Here is a 26,493-nt window from a genome sequence, read left to right on the forward strand (position 1 = left end):
ATGATTCTTCTACTTTAGAAAGTAAGGTCTGGCCTTTACTGGGCAGCAAAAAAAAAAGGGGGGGGTATCATCTTGCACACTTTGCTATTCATTTGACTTTCTGTTACTGGGTTGCATGATAAGCCATTAATAACAACAAATTACCACCAGAAATTATTTAGAGACATATTCAAAAAAAAAAAAAAACTTTTGAAGCACAGAGCTTAAGGTAGTAATTCTGTCTTCCAGTTAGGAGTTTGCTCTTCTGAAAAACACAGAGCTTGTCACTTGCTGACTGCTTGCACATTTAAGGCAAATTGGAGAATCCATGAGACGTGTTAGAAGCATCTCATTTCTTTGACTTTCTGTGTAGGTGAAGTTCCTCAAAATATTTGGTTAGATATTTACTATCAGAATTCTCAACTGATCAGTTTCAAATCCAAACACATGTGCAAACACAAAAGGAATTTCTTCCTACAGAATTTGTCTAGCATAGGGGCAAAACAATGCCTGTCCTCATAGCAAGACTTTCATCCTGGATGACTACATTGGTCCCGAATATGGCAGCATGGCTATTCTCAGCTGACTAGTTCCCAAGTTTTATCTGTTTAGCTAACAAAAGCACTGAAAGGCTCTGGACCCTGAACCAGGTCAGCTGATGCAATTAAAGACACTTTTGTCAGTCTAAACAACAGAGTTCAAAAGAACTGCAGACACAAGTACTCTTTTGGATAAGGAAAAAAAGGTAGAAATAACAATGCTATCAAGGAAGATGCATCATTTCATAAGACAAATTAGTATGCAACTGGGCTTTGACAGATGTCAATTAGAAAAAAAAAAAGCTTTCACTAAATTACAAAGAAATTGCTATTACAAACAACTACCTTTTGGATCCACACACAGACATTTGGAATGCCAGTGCATACACTTCTTGTATGTGCTTTACTACAGATGGAAGGGCTACCAAAAACTAACTTGAAGAAAAAAAATCTGGAGTTGGGGGACATGCGGTTTTACCATAGTTTTTGTTTTCTAGTTCAGATGTATTCAGTTAACACTTCTTCCCAATGATCCCTTTCCCCAAAAACAGTCCCGTAGAAAGTGTGAATTTTAATATGAATGTTTATTATGAACAAACAACTTTACAATGCAGTCATTTCTACTCCTCAGTACATGCTAAGTGATGTAACTTCTGTGACTTTGAGATGTTGGAGGGGAAAAAAGTTATGACTACACACAAATCCAAGATTTTTAAAATCAAGAGATTTTTAAAGGCTACCACTGAGAAGTCTCATGATTTGAGTCGCAAAACTTCCCTACCATCTGTGTATGACAATCCTACATAAATCTATGAAGTTGCAGCACGAAAGGGAAGGGTCAGACATTTGTTCCAGTATCATACATGAAAGGACAGCTTTTAGTTTTATTATATTAAGTAATGTACTGCTTCAGGGCACAATAACATTTTTGTGCAGCAAAGAATGGTTTGCTTCATCTACTGACTTTGGTAACAAAAAGATCAGATACTGCACACTGTTAATAGAAGCTTTTTTCAAAAATCAGTACAACCTACACTGGAGTAAATAAATCTTCTGTTACCAAAGGCAAGGAGCAAGGACACGTATGAAAGTCTTTAAGCGAGAGTGCAAGGGTTCAGTCATCTGTTCTTCCTTACTTTTCACAAATGGCACCTGAATTGACAGTCAAGTCTTTCTCTGAATCCAGGGTACTGAAGAGAAACTGTTACTGGAAGACAAGTTCCTTTGGGGGGGAGTGGGGGAGGGAGTCCAAAAACCCCAATCCTCAAAAAAAAAACAAAAACAAAAACAGCATGTCTCAGATTTAGTGTAAATTTTTTTTCTAATTRTGACACTTGCTACAAGCAAGAGATCCACCTTCAGATGCTTAGGGGTAGCTTAAGGCCAACTTCTTGTCACATAATAAAATGCCTTTTATAAGAAATTGACATCTTCTGATTTTACTAGTGCTTTTACCTTGGTTAGTTACATTTCACAAAAAGATGCGACTACACCAAGCCCAAGGTCTCCTTGCCTTTGTCTTTCTTTATGTGGGTAAAAACTTCTATGAGAAGACAAACAGAGATAACCCCTTATAAACTTCTGTCTGTAGGCAATGATAGAAAAAGGCATTGTGAGAACACAAACATATTTGAATGATATTAAGCTGTATAAGGCATAGCAGCCCTAGCTACAGCTTGTATGATTTGAAGGAAAAAAATATATATATACACACACACAGGTATATATATCTGTCTTACAAGCCATCTTGAAAATCCTATCACTCCAGGAAAGACATGACAATCCCCTTTCCCTCCCACACATCCCCAGACTGACAGAACATAATTGTTTCTGGACACATATACAACTGGTGTTTCTCTTAGGAGAGCTGATTAAGCACATACGAGAGGCAAATTAAAGAGCAATTATAAATAAGATTGGATCAAAACCACAAAAATCAAAAAGGCAAAATTTATAAATACATTTTAAAATCCAGCCTTTTCCACATTCTGCCTACATGCATCCTATTTCCTCCTTCCCCTCCTTACCTCAGTAAGATCTGCTTTAAGATTTCGTTAGTATGGAGCTGTTCCACTAGTTTTGATAATTACTACCTATTGCAGAGAATTGATATTAACATTTATTTATTGATGCTCTAAGCTACATGGCTCATGGGTTTACCACAGGCTTTTTTCCATACAATTCAAGATACCAAGGAGAAGCAGAGCGATCAAACAAATCTGAAAGGGAAAAATAAAACAGCTTCAAAAAATTTCTTAAATACATGAGGTAATATTTATTGGGCTCTTCACAACATTTAACAAAGAATATGCAGTTAAATGCAGAGCTTTTTACCCTGCTATCACCTTTTACAGTTTTTTAGATCATTAACAGTGAGTGCTTTCTTCCCCAGATGACATCACTGTTAATTATGAAAGGCACAGTAAGTTTGCCTCTGATAAGTCAAAGCATTTGGATAAAACTAACAGGGGCGGGGGGGGGGGGAGGAAACTGAGTGAAAAAGTAACTTCAGACTGTCAAACTACACTAGGAGTTTTAGTGTTTATCCACAATCATGTAACCTCAGGAACAAACACTGATATTTCAGTCATCTATCATCTGAAGGGGAACAGAGAGGAACTTAATTTAGAAGCCAAAAGCTTCTGGGAACTCAGGTAAAATAGAAAGTGGGTTTTTTTGTTTGTTTTTTTAATAGTTTACCCAAATTTTCAAGCAAAGTAAGCAATACTAATTCTAAGCAGTTCACTTCAGCTAGTGGCACTTCAGATGAATTCAGCTGACTTTGAAGAATCTGGTTCAGTATGCAGCCTCATTTGTCTTTTTAGCTCCACAAGGGCTACTGTTTTTCATTTACCAAAGCCCAAGAAATCCAGAGAAGCTTCTTCTGAATACATAATTAACTTTTCATTGGTCTGTGCAGATTTATTATTTTCAAACAGTGGCACCTTGTGATCAAAATAAAGTATTACAGTTTTAAAATATAACATTTCCCAAAATGGAAATTTGTAACTAAGTGAACAAATTCAAAACAATATTGAATATCAGTATCCTCACTAAGACTGATTCAAATATTTTTTCTGACTGTTTCCTAAAGGCCAACAACTGCACTTCTTGTAGCCCAAATAAGACCTTCTTAAGTTATATTGTGACAATTCAGACAACACATTTAACACACACGGTGTTACTTTCCCACTGATCTAATCACTACCAACTAGATATGCAATGATGTTCATTCTATTTTATAAAAGAAACCAGCTATCTTCTGTAGCATCAATGTTCACATTAACCAGACCCTTACTAAGTCTCCACTTTACTCATTTCAAACCTTGTACAGACTCTTTGCTAATGAAACTAAAATACGATATGCATCAAGTGCGAAATTTTAAAAATTGTTCAATCTAGTAAAAAGCCTTATTTGCTTAATATTTTCAAATTTCAAATAACAGAATGGAGAAATGCTACAAAAATCAAAGCATTAGTAATGCTAGTTTCTCATCAATAATGCTTTGACTTGTTCATGAGCCACTACTGAACAGTAGTGAGGACAACAGGATCTGTGAGCAGAACGTCTTTTAGTTTTCTGACTGAGCCTACTCCATTTCCCAAACTTAACCCATGAGCCAACCAATGTTTTACCTGCAACTTGGTAGTACAAATATTTATCCCAGTACYAAAGTCAGATGCCCAAAGAGTCCCACTCATTCTGCAACTATCACTATTTTGGTCTTGAATTTCTGTTATACTCCTCATTCTTGTGCTATGCTTCTCAGTACATACTTGACTGTGTAGGCAAAGGCTGCAAAACCAACTATAACAAACAAGTTCGCCAAAGCTCCTCCTAAGAGTCCATGGTTACGATTGGCTTGTTGGAGACCTGGATGATTGGCAGGTGCCAGTTGTACATGCCCATTAAGAAGGGGTATTCCATTTTGACCATAGTGTGCTTCCCCATCCGGGACAACATCTGGTAAAGGAAGGGATGGAGGTCTGTTACTGAGGTCTTCTTGTGCTTTCTGTTTCTGTTTAATCTCCTGAAGAGGAAGGGGAAAAAAAAAAAAGAAAAAAAAGAAGGAATACCTGGAAGTGAACGTGGTGAAGCTTTTGGGTGTTTTGAACAGATCTTACAACACAAATTCTTATGTAACTTTAGGAAAAGGATTATGGTATACTTTTTTTATACTGTAGGTCTTTTAAACTAAATTAACTGCATTATATATATATAATTTGCAGTCTCCTGAACTTCTTCCAAAGTCACCTACTTCAGTAACTGACACTAACAGTCATTTGGCCAAGATATTTTTAATTCACTTGTACATTTGCTGAGAGTTTTTTTTCCAGAAATGAGAATTTCTTGCAACAAAAATCTTGCATGTCCACCTTGTTTTGAAGGCAAGACATTCAAAAACTGAAAAACCAAATCTTAGAAGTATCACACGTTAAAAATCTGCTTGTATTTGGACCACCACAGAAATATTAGTTACTGTCACATAAAAAAAGCTTCAGAGTCCCCAAATGATCAAGTTACTAGGAAGACAGCAGTGAAGAGAACATTTACTGTTCTCTGGCGTTCTATAATTAATTTGTAAGGAAAAGCAACTAAAACTTTCAGTTCAAGATTACTTCTGAGTGAGGAAAAAAAGAAATTGAGATAAAAACTTTTCTTTTCCCAGAAGGCTTTCCCAAAAGGGGAGAAGGAGAGAGAGTATTTTGTGAATAACTTTGCAAAGGATAATATATAAATGAAGCACTCACAACTCTGCCCAAAAAGGCCTCTTCTGTTTGGGCAGAAAGAAAAATGTYTTGGAAAAATCCTAACCAATTAGCTTACAGATCTACACAGACAAGTTCAAAAACAACAGAAGAGAATTATTGCATGGATGAATTCCCTTACCTCCACCACTTCAGGGAAGAGTTCACAGAAGACTTTATCTTTTAAATTAAACGCTAAGCTTTGTGCAGCGAGCTGTCTCTTCTGTGAAAGCAAAAAGAATTATCAGCAGTAGCATATAAATGAAGTTAATATGCTCTAATTCAGCATCTGGTTACTTCCCACAAGAATGGTGCAAACCGCTAGCCAACTAATTTCTAACTTTTACAACAACTTCGTATCTGTGAATACTGACATTCCTAAAACCAACTTGCGTTCTCCACTCTTCTTTTTATGTGATTTGTGTTCTGAACTGGTGAGCCTACTCAGCAGACACTTTGAGGGGAGGGAAAGAAGGAGAAAGTCCTAACAATATGGTTTACTAGAAATGATTGTAAGTTTTCTAAGAAATCCTCCCTATCCCCACAGTACCTTAAAACTGACTTGATTCACCTGCCCATTGCCTCTATCTGTGGATAATGATGTATTCATCTCAGATATTTAAATGCTGGCTGCTGGTCTTTGTTCTAACTTTGAGGTCACATTCAACATTCCTTGAGCTGACAAAAGGCACATAACATAGGCCGGAGCTTACTGTGAACTCTGAGGTCTCTATGCTGCCCAGTGTGGGGCCCTTTTCCACCATAAAACTAAGAAGGCCTGTCAAGATCGTTGAGACTGACCAAGCTGGATTCCATGTATCAGGGTGAAAATCAGTGATTGAAAGACACAACCTTCAAAAAGAGAAGACAGACAGTATGTTTTATTTTTGCTATTGAAAGGATTACAGATAATACATATTGCTAAAACAGTGTTAATTGCTTAAGTGTTAGAAGAAAATCCTTACCTTGTATTACACTTAAACCTTCCATTAGGAGTAATCATATAAATACTAGGAGGTTTAAAAGGAAATTCTCTGGGGAATATTAGTTTCCCATGATAATAGCCACCTGCATTACATAAAGAGATGAATTACTTATTTTGCAAGAAGATGAAGTCCTAAGCTACTAATAAACTGGGCCAAATAAAACTTCTTTCCCTCTTCCCCTCACACTAAAGAGATCAAACTCAACATCTTGTGCCTCTAAAATACAGGAATGATGATCCACACCTGCAGTAGATTTACTTTGGAAGCATTGTTCTATCACATGCACATTACAAATAATACTTCCAGTTGTCAAGTTCATAATATATTTAAGGAAGACCTGTCAAAGTGTACTTAAGCCTTATAGCAACACAAATGAGTTGGTTTTCCACACACATTGCTAAGTGGAAATAAAGTTCTATGAAGAATCCGATTTCAAAAAGAATCTTATGGGAGACTCCAGAAGACAATGTGAAATATGGGGCTACAGCAACTTAATATGGCTTTTCCTTTCCTCTCTTTCTGCAAATTCATAAAGAGGCTATAGGTCACAGTTCAGTGAGAGCATTTATATGTTAAGCCATAAATAAGTTATACTAAAAAAAAAAAAACCTAAGGGACAAAACCCAATGAAATGTTTTTTTTTTTTTTAAATGATCTTTGACTGTCGCATGCTATGTAAAGTGAATTATCTGCTCAAGGACCTTTAGCAATTACTTAACAGAAAATTATCTTTCCTCAATGCTTAAGAGCACCAAGGTACAAAAACGAAATTTAACCTAAAATATGGTTTTCTTAGAATCCTTGATAACACAGAAAAATTACTAATGGGCAGTGGTATCACTATCTCTTTTCAACATCCTCTTTATCACACAAAACAGAGACAGCTTTGAAATTGCACTAACAGTTTTTAGAGCTGCTTATAGTAGTTAAATTTTGCCCAAACAACCATGCAATTTCTCAGACATGCAAATGATAACATAATGTACGTGCATGTTTTTGCTACACGCTAGTTTTTACCTTCATATGGAGTCATTTCAGGTCCCCGTACAACATAGTGCCTAAAACAAAGAAGGAAGTTTAAATGTTATGAAACCCAGCACACAATCAGCCATCAACTTCCTTACAAAAAAAGGAAGATTGATATCACTTCAGCAAAGCAGTTTCATACTCCACCTCCCAAATCAAAGATTCCCATACAATCTGTAAGAGTGAGGGAGCTGGACTTAACGACCTGGAAAGTCTTGTTGTCTCCACAAGTGCATGAACAATTCATTCTAATTCTTACCATTCAAGGATATTAGATGGGAGGGGTTCTGCACAGATATAAGGCACTGGATCTTTCTTAATTCGCAGGTAATCTTGTTTAAGTCTCTGCGTTGCTGTCGTCGGTGCTCTCTTATTACTGTTGTTGCTCATCTAGTTTTTTTAAACATATACAGATATAAGTAAATATAATCTCTATATAATCTTAATAGATGCACAGTTATTATGCTTCACTGAACACAACTCTAGATCTTGCAAAATCTACTGTACACAGTATTTTTTTAAAATATAAATAAAAACACTATAACTTTCAAGTTGTAAGAACCATGTACAATTTTAACCAACTAGTATACTCCAAAGAGACTTTGTATATAGTCAAAATAGGAAAATATACAGCAGTTTTCCAAAAGCAGTAAGTGAATTGAATTGCTATCAGAAAAATAAGCTGCACTGTAGAACCAACAATTCTTAATAACCTGTTCTGTGTTTAGGCTGAACACACATCATTACAATGCTGTTTTAAAGGCGTATAGGCCTTTAGAGTGCAATTCATTTCCCTATTCAGTTAGAATGGTTATTATGTAAATTTCTCCACAATTTAAATCCATTTGCTGTTTCTATCACTTCCAGTTACTTTAAAAAAAGGAAAAAAGAAAAAACTTATTTCTGACTTTGTGGTGAATGATTTTAAGTTAAATCTGCTGCTTGCTTAGGAGTCAGTTAAACTTATAGAAGGCCACATCTGAGCCAGATTACTCCTTTCCAGATAAGCAAAGAGCTCATTCTAAATGAGAGTGAATAAAAGAAGTTCCATGATGCTTACAAGACAAAGTATTGGGCCTTACAACACATCTACAAAACACATACCAATTAATAACTTTCATTTAACTCACTTGCCCTTAGAGAAATCTAGCAAGGAACTGAGGCTTACATTTAGCAATTCAAAAAAGAACAAAAAGGAAATACTTACAAACAGCTTGTATAAAGAGGTAAAACCATGCTCAAGTATGTGATAGCAGCATCTGACACTAAAACTATGTTAAGTGCCTTTGAATAATCTTTTTAGTCTTTCACTTCAACCAGACACCAAGTACAATTTTTTGAAAAGCTGTATTTATACCACTACAGTTAATTATATGTGGTCAAATGTTCAAACTGAACACGTTTAACCTAACTTTTGTTAAAAGTATTGTTAATTGTCATTTGAAATATGCAGTATTCTTTTTGAAGAAAGTCACACATGTTGTTAAGTCTGTTCTTGAAACCTGAAAATTAAAAGGGACTCTTTCTAAAGCAGTCAGCTTCGACTTTAAAATAAAGATTAAATCACGCTTTTTTAATTGTTTGTTCTGAAGTCTCACACAGGAGTCCCGCACTATAGACTGCAAAAATATACTTAAGGTCTCTATAATATACAGTTACAGGGGTTCCGACAACCCTCAAAACCTTATCTGAAATAATACTTGTTTCTTAAACTCAAAAAATAAGTTAAAAGAAAATGTTTACAAAAGTTACCTCAGCACATAGGACCTTCACACTTCAAGAATACAGCTTAACAGCAGGAGCAAGCACGAAACCCGTCAGTGTTGAGACGCCCAAAGACCAGAACCATAACGCAACCGGGCCCTGCCGGCCCCGCTCCCAGCCTAGCGGGGGGGTCAGGTAATTAAAGCAGGGCACGCCACAGCCCCCAGTCCCCAGCGCGGGCCACGGGGCAGACAGCCGCGCAGGAGACATCCCGCAGCCGGCACCTCCTTCTGCGCGGAAGGGTGATCCCGGCCCTGCCGGCGGCTGCTCAGTGCCCGAGCAGCAGGTGAAAGAGCCGGAGAAGGGGCAAGAGGACAACAAGGCAGCCCACGGCCCACCCTCTGCAGGCTTCCGACGGCGGTCGGGCTGCGGGCCGCCACAGGGCCCGGCCAGCACGGGAAACGAGGTTAGAGAGACAGCCAGCCCAGCCCCTCGGCTCCACGACGTCCCCCACAGGCTCGGCTCGGCTCGCCCCGCCGTCGCCTGCCCGGCGCGGCCCAGGCCCCGCTCACCTCTCCCTGCTAGAACGGGTCCCTCCGCCGCCGGGACGCCCCGCCTGCCCAGAGCCGGAGCCGGAGGCCGAGCGAGCGCCGCAGGGCCGGGCGAGCCGGGCCGCGACCCCCCCACCTCCCCGCTGCGGCGCGACCGCGGCTCCCAGCCAAGATGGCGGCCCGGCGAGGCGGGGCCAGCGCAGCACCGGCCTCTCCTTCCGGGAGGGAGCCACCCCGCTTCCGGGGCAAGGAGCGCGCTACTTCCGGTTCAGCTGACTTCCGCTGGCGCGTCAAGACCCCCCCCCCTCCCTTCTATGGCGGCCTAGGTGGGGTGGACACGAGCCCCGAAGCTGGCGGGGGCCGTCCGGACCAGGCCGCGCTGCGCCGCCCGTGTAGTGGGGCAGTGTGAGCTGAGCGGGCCCGGCCCCGGGCCGGCAGCCCTTCCGCAGCGCGCCGGCAGCCCTGCCTGCCCTGCTGCGGCCTTGCGGCGCGGGCAGGAGCGGCCCGGTGGCCGGAGGCCGGCGCTCGTCGTGCCTGGAGCCCCGGGCGTGAGCTGCCTCCCCGCCTGCGGATGGACCCGCTACAGCACCGAGGGGTGCTGTGCATCGTCAGGCAGTTGCTGCTAGATGAGGCTTTTTCCAGGCACCACGCGAATGTCGAGTAGGCTGCGCAACCGGAAAAGCGGGTGTGAATGGCCATATTGTCACGGTAGAAAATCAACTGCAAGGAACAGCCTGTGACAGTGACGAAAGAAGTGTCACTCGTGTCTTGACATAGCATTCAGCATTAACGTAGCTTTGTAGAAACACAGAAAATTATACTTGGAAAGGTCCTCAAAGTTGTCTAATCTTTTCTCTCACGCAAAAAAACCCTCTAATTTTATGTGTTTTTTTTCTGCTATGTGTCCTGATTCTTTTCTTTGACCCCCCCCAGTGGTCTTTCACAAAATGGATAAATGCAAACTTACTTTCAGTCATTCAGTACACAAGAGTTGTCRATATTGTTGTCACAAGATTCCAGTAATAGCCCCATAAAAATATACTAAAACATTTTGTGTCATACACGTGTATTTGTTGCTTCAATGTTATTTTAGAAGAGTAAAGCAAATTACTCCCTTATAAGTTAGGAAGCTGAATGTGATAAAGAGTGATTAGGTGTTGTCTTCCTTAACTTAAAATAGCATATCCTGATCATGTGTTGAGACAACACTGCAAAATCCTGCTCCATCGAAATGAACGCAAAGTTCTCCTATGTCTTAAATCTTTAGCTCACTGTCTAGGACAACAGCACACAGCCCTCTTAAAGGATTCCATAAAAGTTGACAGATGCCTACAGCTGAAAATTAAAACATTTTAATGGCATGGTTATTGTTAAATGTTTTGGTTTTTATGAAACCAGTATAGAAACATAAGTAGTGAGGTTACACTTGCTGTAACATTAAGCTTTTTCTTTCCCACTGTATCTTGCCATGAGAATCTATAGACTAGCAGCCCTTCTGCCAGAACACATCGTATCTGTTTTAAAACACAATAGGCTTGCTTACATAAAAGAAGCAAAGGTGTGAGTGTGGAGTGCAGGGATATTAACACCAAAACTCTAAAAGAACAAAGAGCATGTGAATAACAGGTGGTATAGAAAATGATTCATCTATATACTAACCCCAAGTATAGGTATGTTTTGATTTTTCTGAATATTTGTAATTTGAGACTGTGAACACCGTCTGTCAGCAAACACACACACAAAAGAAAAATCAAGGATTGCTTCAGGAAATAAGACTTGGCATAAAGAACACCTGGCTTTAACCTCATCCTTGGCACAATAAGCATGCTGAACGAGAGTACTGTTCTACAGAAGCTGATTAACAGATGAAATAGGTCCACATCTGCTTACTTTGTCCCTGCTAGCTCTCAAATCATATGCCACTTTGTGCAAGACAGGATTTAGCAGGCATCATTCATGACAGCCTTTTCCTAACTCAGTCTTTCACATGCGTGGAGGAACAGTTGAACAAACAAAAAAAAAGATTTCACCTCAGCCTTTAATGTCAAGGCTACGTTAATCTGTCATCTTTGGTGATTTGAGTCCAGCTGGAGACTGATTTTCAAATAAATTGAATCTGAATGCTTGTATTTTCTACTGTATTTGTTCACACACAAAAGTCTTCATCCAATCCTCTTCAAAAGACTAAGAAATAACCTATTTAAGGTTAATATTTAAGGTTTTAGCATTTCAGTTGTCACCTACATACTGAATAGTATCTCAGTTGAGATACAATTTTTCACAGAATGGATAAATACAAACTTACTATCTCAACTGAGAGCAATTTTTTGCTAGCTCCCTTCCAATGCTGTCCCTTCAGGGCTTTTGAAATTTGCAACTCAGATAATGTTTCTGAAAGGGGATTCGTGAAATTTTGATTCTCCAATATTTAATTTTAAAAAGTGAGGAAGAGGTTGACTCCTGATTGATAAATCTGTGTTTAGCAATCTAGAGCATAGCCACTGTGTAGAACATAGCCACTGTGTTGCATTCTTAACTATTAACATATGGCCTAGTTCAAAGGACAGTGTATCTCTGCTGCTGGGTTTGTAATCCACCTTATTGCCTAAAACAGAACTAAAAGGCAGAAGTGCAAATGAATGAGTTGCTCAAAGAGTATGCAATGGAGCCATAGTCAGAACTGCATGATTACAATAAAGATCAGATTTTTTTCTTAAAGATTCAAAAGATGTAGGCATCTCCCATATGAATAGTTCTTGCAATTACTACGGTTCTCCTATGTGTTTGTGCACTTCTGCATTTGTATCCAATAGAGGGCAGTGGTAGCCCACATACTTAAGCTCTGTTCTTAGTTCTTTCTGTTGGCAGCATAGCATAGACTGCTGTCCAGACTTGCGCTGTAATTTCGCTTGGAATCTTGGGCTTAGCTAAACGAAGATTAGTCAACGGCAGGCAGGAAAAATACAGCAAATGGGCGTGAAGTCAGTACCTATCAGTGAATACGAAATTTGGAACCATCTATACATGGTAAATTTCACTTTGTTTTTACAAGCTGGGGATTGCAAGATACCATGTCCTCATAAAAAAAAAATCGCACTCAAGCATCTCTGTTCAGCAATTTCAGTGGGAGTACTTAGTCTTCATGTGTTTCCTAAACAGTCAGGCAGTGTTATTGATGCAGAATGACTGTTGTATTAGCCCCCAGAGAGATCTACATTTGTGTAGCAAACAGAAATGACATTTGGACTTACAGAACCACGCTGAGAGATGTAACCATTTTTGTTACTTAAACTTCAAACATGGGCAAGAAATATTTTTCAAAAACTAGGAAAAGCATTGAGATTTTAGAAAGAAGTTGCCAATAAGAAATCTTGATGAAGAGAGAATTTAACCAAACAAAAATATTTTCAGTTTATTGAGGGGAGTCAGAATTGCAATTTCATGGTTGTTTCATTTCAAATGCTTGATATTTTCCACGATTAGCTCAAACTTCAATCACGGTACCAGGATTTTTCTTACACAAAATGATCTCATGTCGCCCCTGTTGCCGCTTCACAACTTTGAGTGGTTTTAATTTTAGAAATTTATCAAGCCATATTGTTTTCTTTGAACTGCTTTGATTTCAATGCCATAAAATTCTTCATGGAAAAATGATTTATTTCAAAAAAGAGTAAGAGTTGACCTGCTTTGTTTTAATTTCTTGTACTCACTCATCTTTATATCTAATCTGATATATCTAATCTCTTTACAGATGCTTAAAGGTTTTGCAGAATAGAAGGAACTATAAGTTATTATTATGCTTCAAGATGAAAAGGACTGTATAAATGGAAGGTATTATTAGCTTGTTGTATTAGCCTAGATGTATTTAACCTAATAAATTCCCCATGGTAACTCATGCAGTATAATACAGACCTAGTTTTACACCTTTTGACCTGAGAACAATTACTTTTTTTTTCCTCAGCCACACTGTTTTGTCTTTTCATGTTTACCTTGGAATTCCTATCAAGTCATCTAAATTTAGAGATGTGATGAACCATGTAAACCTGGAGACTATAAGAAGGGATTCTGGATCTTATATTTACTCCTCTGTCATTCTCTCTAATGTTCCTCAAGCCTGAAGTATTTCATGCGTAAGTGTGTTGTCATTAACATTCCATTCATCTGTCTGGTGTGTTACTCTAAACACTAATGATAGTATTGAATGAGACTTCTTTCAGAGTAATTTCATTTTTTGTTCACAGTTGTTTTCCAGAATGCAAATGAATCACACCGTAGAATTGCTTCTCTCTGAAAAGTAGTTTTGGCATACTGCTATCAAGTCTTGAACGTGTATTTTAAACCTGGGCTGGGGAAGTCACTAGGAGTTCCTAGTTTGTGTTCTTAAATCACTGAGTGCGCCAAATAAATGGTAAGTACATATTCCTAAATTAACTTGGAAAGCCCTTAACTCCAGGACAGAAATAACTGAACTGTCAGTACACTGGAGAATATGCCATGCATTTATATAGAAATACACTATTTCATAAACGTTGGAATTGATTTTTAATTTGATATGGGCCCCTCAGTCAGATCGCATTGGTGGTTAAAGGTCATGACAACATCTTTTGGTGCTTGTGATAGAATATCTCTAGATATTTATTGATATCTTCATGGCCCAAATCTAGTTTGATCAGAAGCAGGATTTGTCTAACAGAGGCTGTTGGATTTGTAGTCTCTGGTGTTCTAGCAGCCAAATGCTGACTTTCAGAACATGCTGCAACTTTGGAAGGCCTTGTTGGTCAAACATGGATTTAACTTATTACCATCTAGATGAGCCATCATGAGATGTTTGAATTATCCATGGAGAAGCAGTTTCCCCAGCCCTGTTACCAACAGACATATTACAGTGGGGTCAAGAGAGGACCTAACTGCATAACTCATATATACTCTGTCAGCAGTTTTCTCCTTCAGTAACACATGAGTTGACCATTGATGTTAATGAGCCCACTGCTGCTTCAGATAACCAAGATAGGTCTCTTAGCTTAAGTAGTGAAAGAGTCAGCAATCTTCACCTCTACCTTGAATACAGAGAACTACCCCTCAAGCTGTTTACTAGTTTTGCAGTCTCTGTRTTACCTGTGGAATTGCAAGATCAGTCAGTTACTGTTTTCTTTAACTATTTTGCTTGTCTTATAGTCAGACCACAGATCTATTCATTTTGTTTACTGTCTAAAGGCCGTGGTAACTGGCACCATATAAATATTTTGGGTGTACAAAGGCAGAATTTGCTAGCTATGAAGAGCTTATTGCCTACAGGCATAAGATGCATTAAAGAGATCATTGCCTAGTGAGTAAAGGCAAGAGCGTCATGTGGCCTCTTATGCCTGACTGCCTCCTAGAACAGGGGCCTCAGGGAACTGAAGGTGCTGGGCCAACCCTGACTGGCAGGTTGCTCCATAACCAAAGATACATCCAAGATTCAGAGCAGGCAAAAGCCACAAGTGATCAGTGAAGAGGAAGGCTTGGGTATTTTATGCCCAAGTAGGAGAGGTGTGAGCAGAGATTATTAAGCACATATAAGTGAGGGTGGAGTTGGACAGAGTTTGGCTAGGGGGGCAAGGAACTTGGATAGAATGCAGAAGGAAAGAACAAATGGGGAAAAATACTCCAGGGCCTCAGAAAATAGGAGATTCTGGCAACCTTGATCTGAATGGGCTGGAAGAAATGTCAGGCATGGGCCTGAGCTTTTGCAAAGGCACGGGGGAGGAAAGAATATATATTTATGATGTTGTTGAGGAAGAAGTGGCAGCTGAGCAATCACCTTGCAAAATTCATSCCATGAGTAACAGGTGATTTAGCCCAGGAAGCTACAAAGCCGTCTTCTCCTCTTGTTCAGCAGGGGAACACCATTTATCAGCATGGCTGTTGTCCATGTTTGCCAAAGATGGGGCACAGTTGCAGGGGGCTGAATAATGCTGGTGAAGCCATTTTTTCATATGCTGAGTAAAACTTGTGTTCCAGTCATTCGTGGGTCACTGAAAGACCTTGGTTTGGGTTTTGACTTTGTATTGTGTTTAGGCATTGATAAATATTGCTGAATTGTATTCCCTTATGACTTTTAAAAGTGTCTTTCTTCATTTTGGGGGGATGACAAACTTTTACAAGTTTTTTTTCTTTTTGGGGGGGATTTCACAAAAGAAATTTGGAATTCTGAACCCTATTAAAGGCAGAAGGATATCTGCTGCTTAATGTAGAGAAATAGTGTGAGTCTTCCTCACTCTGATATCTGGATGCACTGCAAATGTAACTGTGTGCAGATGGGAACTGAGACACCAGGAAACTAAATTGCTTGCCCAGGTTGATGTTTGTAACACAGCACTAATTGATCACATTTTCCACAGTCTGACCTGGCATTCAGACTAAGGAATATCCTTCCCAAGACAACAGCCAGGAAGGAATTCAACCAATAGTCCTTTAGAGATCTTTTTGTAGGAGCCCAGGACATTAATGCTAATGTCTTGGCCAGATTTAATTCAAGCAATGGTATCCTGCCTTCCTGAATTCCCCTCCAATTTCAAATGCATATGAGATGTGTCACTTCCAGGCCTACACTATTGAGCAATATCATTTGCATTAAAACATCTTGCTCCTCTCCCATCTAGAAGGAGTTCCATTTCATTGATGGATGAAACAATGTTTGTAAGTGGGTTTTCTTTTGGTTTTCTAATAAAGAGTTGCCAAGTTTGCTCCTGCTTAATATTTGGCCTAAAAGCAATTTAGATGTATGCAGTGTTGTGTTTTTATTTATTTTTCTTCTTTTTAGTTCTTTGTCATTCTGAAGGGTTTTATTGCTTTAACTACCATACTGGCATTTACTGAATGAAGTTGTCCTATGTATTTTAGCTTGAGATAATTACTTTTTTTAAAGAAGGGTGACTTTCTTTTCCTTCAGTGAAAGCTTTGTCACTACAGTGCATGTTTTTTCTCAGAATAAATGAATATTTCACACTGTCTGTAGATAAGTACAATGCTTGTGCTTTGTTTCCCTTCCAGTTTTTTAAACATACAAAGCTTTCCAAGGTTGAAAAAAGTGTACAAAAGATAGTAGATGACTGGGACACATTAATAGGCTTCCCTATAAACAGAAGGTCCTAGATGTTGGGCAACATGTTTTTGTAATCTTTAGCATCAGCTTTCCTATCAATAAGGTTTGGTACTCTCTAGAGTTATAGTATTTAGAATTATTGTATTTTTTATATATATATATATATATATATATATATATATATACAAACAGTATAGACAGCCTTAGATGACCCAGAAAAATCACAGACAATGTAGCCTCAGCACTAGTAGTGGAATCCTTGATAAACTTGCTGTATCCAAGCTTCTTTTCCCTTTGATTTTCTCTCCTGCCTGGCTAAGGTCTGGAGTGACCTCCTTCATGATGGCTGACAGTGGGATATTATTACTTAGAAACTCTGGCTTGTTTCTGGGTAAGAAAGAGGAAAGGTCGGTCCTCTTCTTTGTTTATGCCACTGTTACGAGACAAGGAGCTCCATCACCTGGCCCATTTACCTCTCCATCTTATATTCCCCAATGATAATCGGTACATAACCATCAGTGGTCATATAAGTGGTCTTACAATGGCATCACTTTTAGATGCTAAGACAAAAAGTACTACATGCCAGTTTCTCCTTACTGTTGATCACTCTCACTCAGAGCCTTTCACTGCTTTCACATGCTCCTCTTTGGTGTTTGATATTTGTATGATTACATTGCTCTTTATAATCAAAGTACAGCATGCCTAATATTAGAACATTATTAAGCTATTACTGTGCAAGTGAACAGGTGCCTTCAAAAAGATTATAATGGCTGTGGTTTCATTACTTTTGAACTTCCTTCAGAAGGCTATCTCTATATGGATCTCTACAGATAATCATTCTGCACAAAGATGATTTGCAATTTCACAGCAAGTTTTTGTGTCTAAATGTTTTTTCTTACTTGTTTGAAGTATTAATTTAGTCCTACAGGCAGACGCTATCTGAGATGTCCAGTAGTTTGATATTATGTGGTTAGACACAAAATGAGCCTCACTGAATAGGCTGCATTGCTAAATTTCTTTGGCAAATATGCCTCTGCCTTGACCTAGAGGAATTGCCCACAGTGCTGTAAAGAGGAATTGAGCCTTTTAGTGATAAAGTGTTTCCTGCTTTATAGAGCTTACTAAGCAACACAGAATGTCTGCTAAACTAAGTGTGAGTTTGAAATTCTTGCTCTTCCACTGCACTTTCTCATCTGCTGTTTCCTTTATGCCCAGCAAGAGAAATGGATATGCACTGAATGCCACCAGATGCCAGAATGGTTGGAACAGACATAGAACCACATACAGTCTTATCCAGCCAGATTATGATCAGTTCAGGTGTAGATAAGCAGTTCAAGCATATGACATCTCACTGACTGATGCAAGCTTTTGAAGATGGTTCAGCCTTGCAGTTGGAAGACACAACTTTGAAGAAGAACAGGAAAGCCAATTGGAACTATTGATATAAATAATGCTTTTAATTTCTGTCTGCCAGCACAGCCTCATGGGAAACTTAAAATAAATATATGTAGGACATATTATCAGATGTAGGCCAGCAAGGCATGGTGATGGCATCCAGAATAACAGAATGACACCCCATCTTGCAGTTTACACTGAATGTTCATGACAATATGTCCTAGAAGGTCTTTCCCTGAGGAGTGCCCAAGGCATATGGTAAAGCCTGTGACAGAGCAAAGATAATACGCTGTTGTTCATCCCAACAGCAAAAAAAAAATCTTAGCCTCTTTGTAGCTCCAGTATAGTATTTAATGTACAGTGCACACATGTATACAGTATTCTTGAACAAAGAACTAATCTAGCTGCACTGGTAATGCAGGGCATGGGAAAGCAGGGAATATCCTGGATAGAGAGGTTTTATAGGTAATTGCTGCTGATCTATCAAGTCAAAGTCAATATTCAGGCTTTTGATGAAATGCAATATGAAGCTGATACTTGCTAGAAGACTCCAGTGAAAAATGACAGGGGCAATGAAGAAAACCAGCATATTTGACATTAAGAAACTTCTCAAAATTAAGTAATACAAAATGTATTGCTTAATTACTTTGTAGGCCTAAATATCAGTCCTTGTGCAAGAAGTGAATTCATTCTGTCACAGGGGAGAGAGAATTTAAGAAGTATCAGGTAAAGGAGTGAAGCCGTCATGATATACAATCACTTCTGGAGGCGTGTTAAATGGCCTGGATGGCAAATGTAAAATTTAAGGTTTCTTGACCTACAGACCTCTTTACTATAAATGGCTTTAGGAATGAAAATAATCTCAGGGTCTTATCCTCTCATGCTGTGAAGTGAGAAGTCTATGATATTAAGCAATGAGCATTAAGGAGATAGCTACTTGCTGAGGCTGAAAGCTAAAGGCCCAAATCTATAGGATCTGGTGTGGGGAGTACCCTTTGCACATGGTCAGAAAATATCTGCAGGTCTGTAAAATGCACAAAGAATTCTGTGACCTGTTCATCTAATACAGGAGTAAGTACAGATCACCTTAAAATGTCAGCTGAGATCTAGGAATATCTCTGAAAAACTTACGTTTCAATCCGCCACACATGGTTACTACCCATCCTGAGGCAATTAACCAGCAGTATCAAAGCAATAGTCATCATCATGCTTACATGGCAGCTTACATCACCAAAGCTTTATACAAACACCAATTAACCATCTCAACAATGCTGCAAAGTGTCATTATGTCCGTTTCAGAGATGAAGCAACACAGAGAGGCAAAAGGATTTGCCCAAGATTGCACAGCAAGAGAGGAGAAAAGTTCAATAGTTTAAGGCTTTCAGTTTCGTATTTTCTTGTCCACATTGTGGCAGACTCTATCCTCATCTGTGTGGGGAGTATCCTCTTTACTGCCTTTGCTTTCCCAGTCCTGGTGGATAAGAGAAAAAAACTGGTATCTTCTTGTTGCATTTGTTCTTTGCAAATGTGCTAGAGATTGGACAAAATATCCTTGGCAAGCAGTGACCCTCCAGTAAACAGGGCCTACATTTTAAATGAATGGTTTTGAAAAGTTTGTAGATTTTTGCCTTTATTTTGGTTCTATATATGGTGCTGCTTGGGTAAATTCAGTGAGAAAACATCACTAGGCCAGTTTAGCTCCTTTTGATTACAAATCATTCCTGATATATCTTTTAGGTTTTATTTGGGGACTTTTGTGGAGGATTTCTGTTAGTGCTCAGCAGACAGGTCAGACCAGAAGTATTTGCACTGTTCAGGTGCAATATTCACTCCACATTACTCATGGTGATGTACAGGTCGTGGAAGTCATATGGCAGCATTTCTGCTCTTTGATTAGCAGATAAAACTGATCATAAAAAATATGAAAAATGAATAATTAATAGCAAATCCTAGGGCTTACCAGTTGAATATGGTGCTTTCCATGTGAATAAGCATTCTCCACACATTGCAGCAAACAGACCCAGGACTCTCAAACATTCACAAGTCTCCCACAAAATCTTCTGCAGTTTGAATTAATCAAAAAAAGTCACCTATATAATCCTCACATTTGGCAGCTTTTGGCACCATTTCATGTATACCTTTAGTTTTGTTTTATTTTGGGTTTTTTTAGAAAAAAGATCAAAGTTACAAAACTGTGTTTTCTTAAAAACAGGTCTTCTCTTCAGCCACAATGCTTCCCTGAGGTTTTCAGACTATTCTTTCAGACTATTATTACTATGAATCCAGACTATTATTACTATGCTTTTAAAAGTTTTGAGTGTCGGTAGACTGTTTAGCACTGTTTGTGCATGTTTGCCATTGTGGTACCAGCTCTGTGACTTAACAGTTAGACTCAAATGCAGATAAACTTGTTCTCTAGATGGTGAAGGAATCATTCAAAGGTTGTTTATGTAAAATATAGTATTTCACCTGAATTTAACCCAAAAGCATCCATTTGAAGATGTATGACAGCTGACACAGCCACTTATATAATAGCTAGTTTCAGTTACTGATTCGCTAATGACTGTTTTGCCCTTGCGCAGTTTGTTCTCAGTTTCTTCATTCCCCTCCTCCCTAGTTGCCTTACTGTAGTATCTCTTCCTCTTGTTGACATCTGCTCTGGTTTCCAGTAAGAGAGTCTGAAGTTACTGGACTGATTAACCCATAGAATCACTAACAAGCAGTGCATTGCAGTCTCTCTCCTGGGTACCAAGAGGAAGAGGGATCACCAGGGGAGATCCACATGCCTATTCCGAGAAGGCAGGAGCCGGAGATACTCTCTGCCACTTTCTCCAGGAGTCTGGCCAACTGCTCAGGGAGATTTGGGCTTCATTTATGATGGAGATATGGTATCTGTGATTCCAAGGTGGCTGTCTTGCATGTCCACAGAACAAGAAGCTTTTATTGGTGTTCTCCAACCTCTGCCAGTCCTAATTGCATCAGCATTCCTACAGATACTACGTCTGAGCTGGAGGAAGATAAGAAAAGGCTGRAAAGTGGGATTTCAGCAGGCTGTGAATCTTTGAAATGGGTGAGGGGTAGACAGGTCGGAATGGGTGGAGCAGCATCTATAAAGGCCTGTGACTAAAGAAACAAGGAGAGCAGAGAACAGGAAGAGAAAGAAAAAAGCAAGTCTTATCCCAGAGGGATGACAGGAGCAGCTACAGACATCTTACTCAGAAAGGTGAGTGAGTGGAAATGAATGCTTGGTCATACAGGAGTGAACAAGTTTTTGCTACTGAAGCTTCATTTTTAGCTCCATGCGCCTCTGGTGGAGGCTTAATGAAAAGCAGGGGTTATTTGGGGCTTCTTCATGATAACAAGGGCTGTAATTAAAGAATATTTAAATGGCTGGTGACGGGCAGATTGTATATGTGCTCATTGTTGGGATTTCTTGGTTCTGTCAGGATGTCCCAGCCAGCTTTAGCCTTGCTAGCTCAGGCACTGACGGTGATCAAACCAGAGCACCAAAGAGCTCAGCACAAGTTAAGGTGTGTTCACCTACTTCCTTGAGCAGGTTTGGCAGCCTTTGCAGCACTTGAAGCTTCTTTGGCTAGATGAAAACCAGTACAGAAGGGAAGCTGAGGTATGTCAATGTTACTCTATTCTTGCAGATATGGCTGTGGTTTCAAGCTATGGATTCTTTCAGCCGTGGCGCAAAGCATCACACAAGCAAAGCAATAAATGTCAAGGTTCTCGGAAGAAATTTTGGAGAACAGAGAGCGTCAACACTGAGAGATTCCAGGAGATGAGGAAAGCACCTGAAAAAACAGTCAGTACAGGAAAGTTTGGGGCAGGATCAAAAGGAGACATTAAGCAATATCTGAAAGCTCTTGAGGGCAGGGATTGCCTTTTTTCTACCTCTTGTGTAGAACTGAACAGGTTGTCAGCACTTCCATAATACCTCTGAGTACTGCTCCTTTCTCCAGTAGGAGAGCAGAGAAGCACAGACTTGTGTTCTGCTTTGAAAAGAAGGGAAAGTGGTTCTGGCTAGTAAGAACTAGAAAAAATGCAGGAGGCAGTCTGATGCATGCAAATTCAAGTCCAAGCACAGCACAGCCAAGCAAAAATGCAAAGAGGAATTTCTGGGAATTTCTCTTTTTCCATAGCTGCCCGCAGAAGCTTGTCTGCTTTTGGGTGGGAGGAGAAATAGACTGGCTTGTCTAGTGGCCACGAAGAAAGCACTTCTGAGGGAGTTTCCACAAAACCTGAGGAGGCAAGTCATGCTGATTTCAGAGTGAGGTAAACTGTGACTTAAGAAAACTGGGTTGATATGCTGTGACCTGTGTAATAAGAGAGAATATGTAGGAAGATGAGTTGACAGTACCCTGGGGAATAAACACCATCCATGTAGGTACAAGTGACGTGAGTAAAGCAAGATTTGCTAAAAGCCAGGTTTAAACTTCAGACCTACAAAGCCTCCTGAAGAGAGGGAGGGTGCAGGATCTGTTCCATAACCCTTCCACTGCTAGGGAAAACAATGCTAAAGGCTGCTTTTCTTAGTTCACAGACTGAAGAAAGGTATAGAGAAAGGAGTGAGAATATCTGGAAGGCACAGGCAAGTTTGGGAATAAGAATACAAACTAATGAAACACTTAAGTGTGAGAGATCACAATAATATGAAACAAATGCAAAGAGGGAAAAAGTTAATAGCTGAAAGGTAGCTTGTGTGGTTAGTGGACAGCAAATTAGCGTGAAGTTTACAGTGCAGTATGGCAGCAAGTAAAGCTGCTAAAAGTGTGAGGGTGTTGATGGGTCATTTCAGTTTGATAATCTGTTTTAGGCCTCTCAGCACAAGCAATTTCAAAGAACTGGGAAAGTCTTGATGAATGAGCTGATAAAGCGTCCCCTCTTGTTCCTATGGAAGCTGAACAGCACAGCTCCTTGTTGGAGCTTCAATGAGCTGCAGGGTCACAGCAAAAGTACTTTGGGGGGGGGGGGAAGGGTGTAATTTAGGGAATGGAAAAAACACTCTTATCTGTCTGATCAGACTGATCTCACTAATTTCATTGTTTTTACAAGAAGTCCAGACACTGTGGCACCTCTTGTTTTGAACATTTAAAATAAAGTTGGACAAAATATTAGTATTTGAGCTGTAGAGAACTAGCCAATCACAGCAAGAGGGACTAGCTAGAGATCATCACTAAAATTCTGCAGTTTAATCTGTGACTCTTCTTTTTTTAACTGAAGCCTGTTATGACAACAAACGTAATTAGGGGTAGGCACGCTGAAATTTTTACATACTGAACATTGTCTGAACAGTTCATCTGCTTAGTGTCTAGTGTGGCTGAAGTCAGCATTACAAGAGGTTTACTCCATGGAGAGCAAATAAAACTTCTTTTTGACATGCACCAGCGGTAGGTAAACATTCAAGGATAAAAATTATCATCTGGTAACATATTTCCCTAAGGGCCTGAGTCCATTCCACGAGGAACATTGATTCACAGAATAGATTTTTTGCCCATGGGAAATAGGTAAAATCTCTTCTCTCTGCCTGCAGGATACTCTTTGTACCTCTCTGCTGTCACTCTGAGCTGGTACTGATACTAAAACAGGCATGTATTCAAAGGCACTTTCTTCATATAGTCTAATTTTCATTTCTGTTTCGGCCAGCTATCAAATGGGTGAAAACTGCATTATTCTAGTCCATGCTGAGTATGTATAGTAATCAAGGCTAGTGTAGAGCCAACGGTCAAGAGCGTGGGATGTGGACAGTTCCTTTAATACATGGCATCAGTGTAAATGTTTAAAAGTGAAATGGTAGATTCCTTTATTTTCTTACCCATGCTGTTTTGGTCAACAAAATGAGATGTCATTCCATTCAGCCAAACTGTGGAACAAACTGTCCCATGTAAAGGGGCTTGAAGACTCCTGTGGAAGGCATCATTCTGTGTAAAAAATAACATGTCCAGAAGGTGTATTCAGCCACTGACATTTGTCATTGCTATACCAAGCATGTAATATACCTACTCTTTCCCCCCCATACATTACTACTAGCACTAATAGACTTTTTCCGCCCCACTGCAAATAATTATAGCATGGTCTTTTTTCTGCAACTCCAAGGGACTCTCTCATGAATGTTACTTCCATAATCTGCCTCCAGATGTTGAAAGAAACACCAACTTACTTTAACCAAAGAGTTTTGTTCCCCTTTTCTCCCAGTTTGGGATACAGCATGACAAATGAGCAAGTGCAGACAGAGAAATGGCATCTTGCTTGAGGGACACTTTTGTCTGTATATCCAGTTCTTCTCCATTTCCTGCAGAAAAATTTCATGGTTGGCTCAGAAGGTGTTGTTCTGATGCGTTGCCAGAGAATCTCTATGCTGAGGCCTGCAGCCATAATGAAGCAACAAAGAGTTTGTCTCGTGTATGTTCATTGTGCAATAATTTCATTGTTAAGGATTTATAGTTGTCATTTTCTGTTGCACAATATAAAATGGAGAGAGAAAGAGAAGGGTGCGGCACACATAAATGGACATGACAGAATAAGTTTGTGTCCTGTTTTAGGGGGCTTTTTTGTTTTTTTACCTCTTCTTATACCACTGACAAGTAGCTTGGCTTTGGCTCTTGATTCAATAGCCAATTGGCTATTTTTAATCAAAAGTTATTTTTTCCACCCAAAAATAGTGGCTTGTTTTAAGTTTAAAACATTTTCCAAGTGTTGTTTTTTGTAAAATTTCCTTTTAGTGCGAAAGACATTTAGTACAAAAGACATTTCACTAGCAGCTGTTTAATAGGATTCTCTTCTTTTAGGAGAACTTTTAAAAAATTTGAGATGAATGTTCTTAACGTTTGGTTTTCTAAAACAGATTCCAGCACAAAACAATTGTCAAAGAATGTGAACAGACTATAAAAAAGATTGAAATTAGTCAAAATCAGAAGGGCGAGTTTTCCTTTACCCTTGTCCTTTCTCCCTTCCTTTTGAATTCAATTTTACAAGAAACTTCAATTATCTTTCATTTTGCAGCTAAAAATATTTCACAACATCCAGTGTAATAGACAACCTAGTTCCCAGCCAAGCTTAGAAGGAAGGCTGGAGCTCTGCTGTTCAAATTTGCAACTCTAAACATTATTATCCATATAGAGAGTATTAGGCAGTTTCATATTATAATTGACATCTTGCAAACCATAGCAGAGTAGTGTTCCAACTGGGCAGAGGTCTGTACCAGTTATGCATGCAATCCCAGACATTCATGTTCAGCAGTCCCAGAATTCTGAATATATTTCTGCTTTATTTGTGCTACAAAAAGCATTTTTGCAACTTTTAACTAAGTAGAGTTACAAAAGCAAGGTGTGTTGATTTAAATAAAGTATCATGGTTAATAGCTCAGATTGAGTCTATTAAATTCACAACATCTGAAGAGTTATTAAAATCTTAGTGCATGTGGGGTAGCCCTGTACAGATGAGCAATGCAGTCTTGAAGCAGCAGGAAGAAGTCCACTGCCATCTTAAACTCCCCAATAAGTGATGTGTGCCTTACACAAACCAAATAGTTGATCATTTCAGATTACACTGAGGTATGCAATTCCTCAAGCACACCTGTGGAAAACTTAATGACTTTAATTAGTGGCGATCATGCAATCTTCCAGAGACCATGAAAAGAAAGGAGAAAGATAATTCCTTGATAGGAAAGCTCAGAGCAGAAAGGACCTTCCAGGATCCACAGTTAATACACTATTTGTAGAAAGTATGGCTAAAAAAGTTATTATAGCCATTGCAAAAAAAAAAAAAAATCAAATGAACAAAGAAAAAAACCACTATCAAACTAATCTCAAGTGTAACCTAATGTTAACTTGTTTGTCCAGTTCATTCACTTCCTATTCCTTGGATCATACTTTGAATAATTTCCATGATCTGTTTCTTAATAAGTCCTGCCCTTTTTGATGTCATCAATTTGATCCTTATAGGCTGGACAGCTCCCAGCATATGTTCAGTTAGAAAAAGAAATCGGAAAGCTGTGGACCAAGACTTGTCTTCTGTTCAGGATAAAGCTGAAGGCTGAGTTTAGTGGCTRCTCTGAATACTCTCAACAAAGATAGAGTTTCTGCCAAGGTACAGTAGGGGTGTTTTGACATTTGGTCTGAGTTGTTTTAATATATATTTCTGTAGATACGTATGATTGATATGTAAAGATATATGCACACATGTTTAAATATTTGACTACATGATACATGTGAAGGCTTTTAGTGTGTGTTGAGCATTGAGCTGATGTGACAAAGTAGCTGAGACAATACACGGACATATATCTGTCAGCCACTGCTGTATAATTTCCTGACTTTCTGGTAACCTGCAACCTCTCTCGAGGCACTTACCGTAGCCAGGACAGGCAAATATTCGCTGTTACAGTTACATGCAAAGTCCCTGACTGCAATTGCTATGTTAAATAAATGTAGTGCTAGACTGACTTGGGAAACCAGCAGAGAGAGAGGATGTTCTGT

General features: G+C 39.2%; 1 protein-coding gene and 1 long non-coding RNA gene across 5 annotated transcripts; one reads left to right on the forward strand and one right to left on the reverse strand.

Annotated features, from left to right (window-relative positions):
* Positions 1-1,083: 1,083 nt before the first annotated feature.
* Positions 1,084-9,692, reverse strand: UBE2J2 (ubiquitin conjugating enzyme E2 J2). Of its 4 annotated transcripts, none has more exons than XM_026074039.1 (8): positions 9,556-9,692; positions 7,539-7,669; positions 7,271-7,311; positions 6,233-6,335; positions 5,981-6,119; positions 5,410-5,490; positions 4,296-4,549; positions 1,084-2,737 (listed from the first exon to the last, which is right to left on the reverse strand). In XM_026074039.1, the coding sequence occupies exons 2-8, from the start codon at positions 7,667-7,669 to the stop codon at positions 2,728-2,730; spliced, it is 759 nt and encodes a 252-aa protein (XP_025929824.1). In that variant the 5' UTR covers positions 9,556-9,692; the 3' UTR covers positions 1,084-2,727. The 4 variants fall into 4 exon arrangements, with proteins under 4 accessions (XP_025929824.1, XP_025929823.1, XP_025929822.1 ...); XM_026074038.1 differs by adding an exon at positions 9,032-9,067 and having other exon boundaries at positions 1,084-4,549; positions 9,556-9,691; XM_026074037.1 differs by adding an exon at positions 9,032-9,162 and having other exon boundaries at positions 1,084-4,549; positions 9,556-9,691.
* A 3,547-nt stretch (positions 9,693-13,239) lies between these two features.
* LOC112970133 lies at positions 13,240-21,020 on the forward strand. Its single transcript, XR_003254891.1, has 4 exons — positions 13,240-13,365; positions 13,496-13,664; positions 13,776-13,942; positions 20,942-21,020. It is a non-coding gene; the product is annotated as an uncharacterized LOC112970133 (long non-coding RNA).
* Positions 21,021-26,493: the final 5,473 nt, after the last annotated feature.

This window comes from Apteryx rowi, unplaced genomic scaffold (genome assembly GCF_003343035.1).
Source record: "Apteryx rowi isolate R43461 unplaced genomic scaffold, aptRow1 scaffold_38, whole genome shotgun sequence".
Classification (NCBI taxonomy): domain Eukaryota; kingdom Metazoa; phylum Chordata; class Aves; order Apterygiformes; family Apterygidae; genus Apteryx; species Apteryx rowi.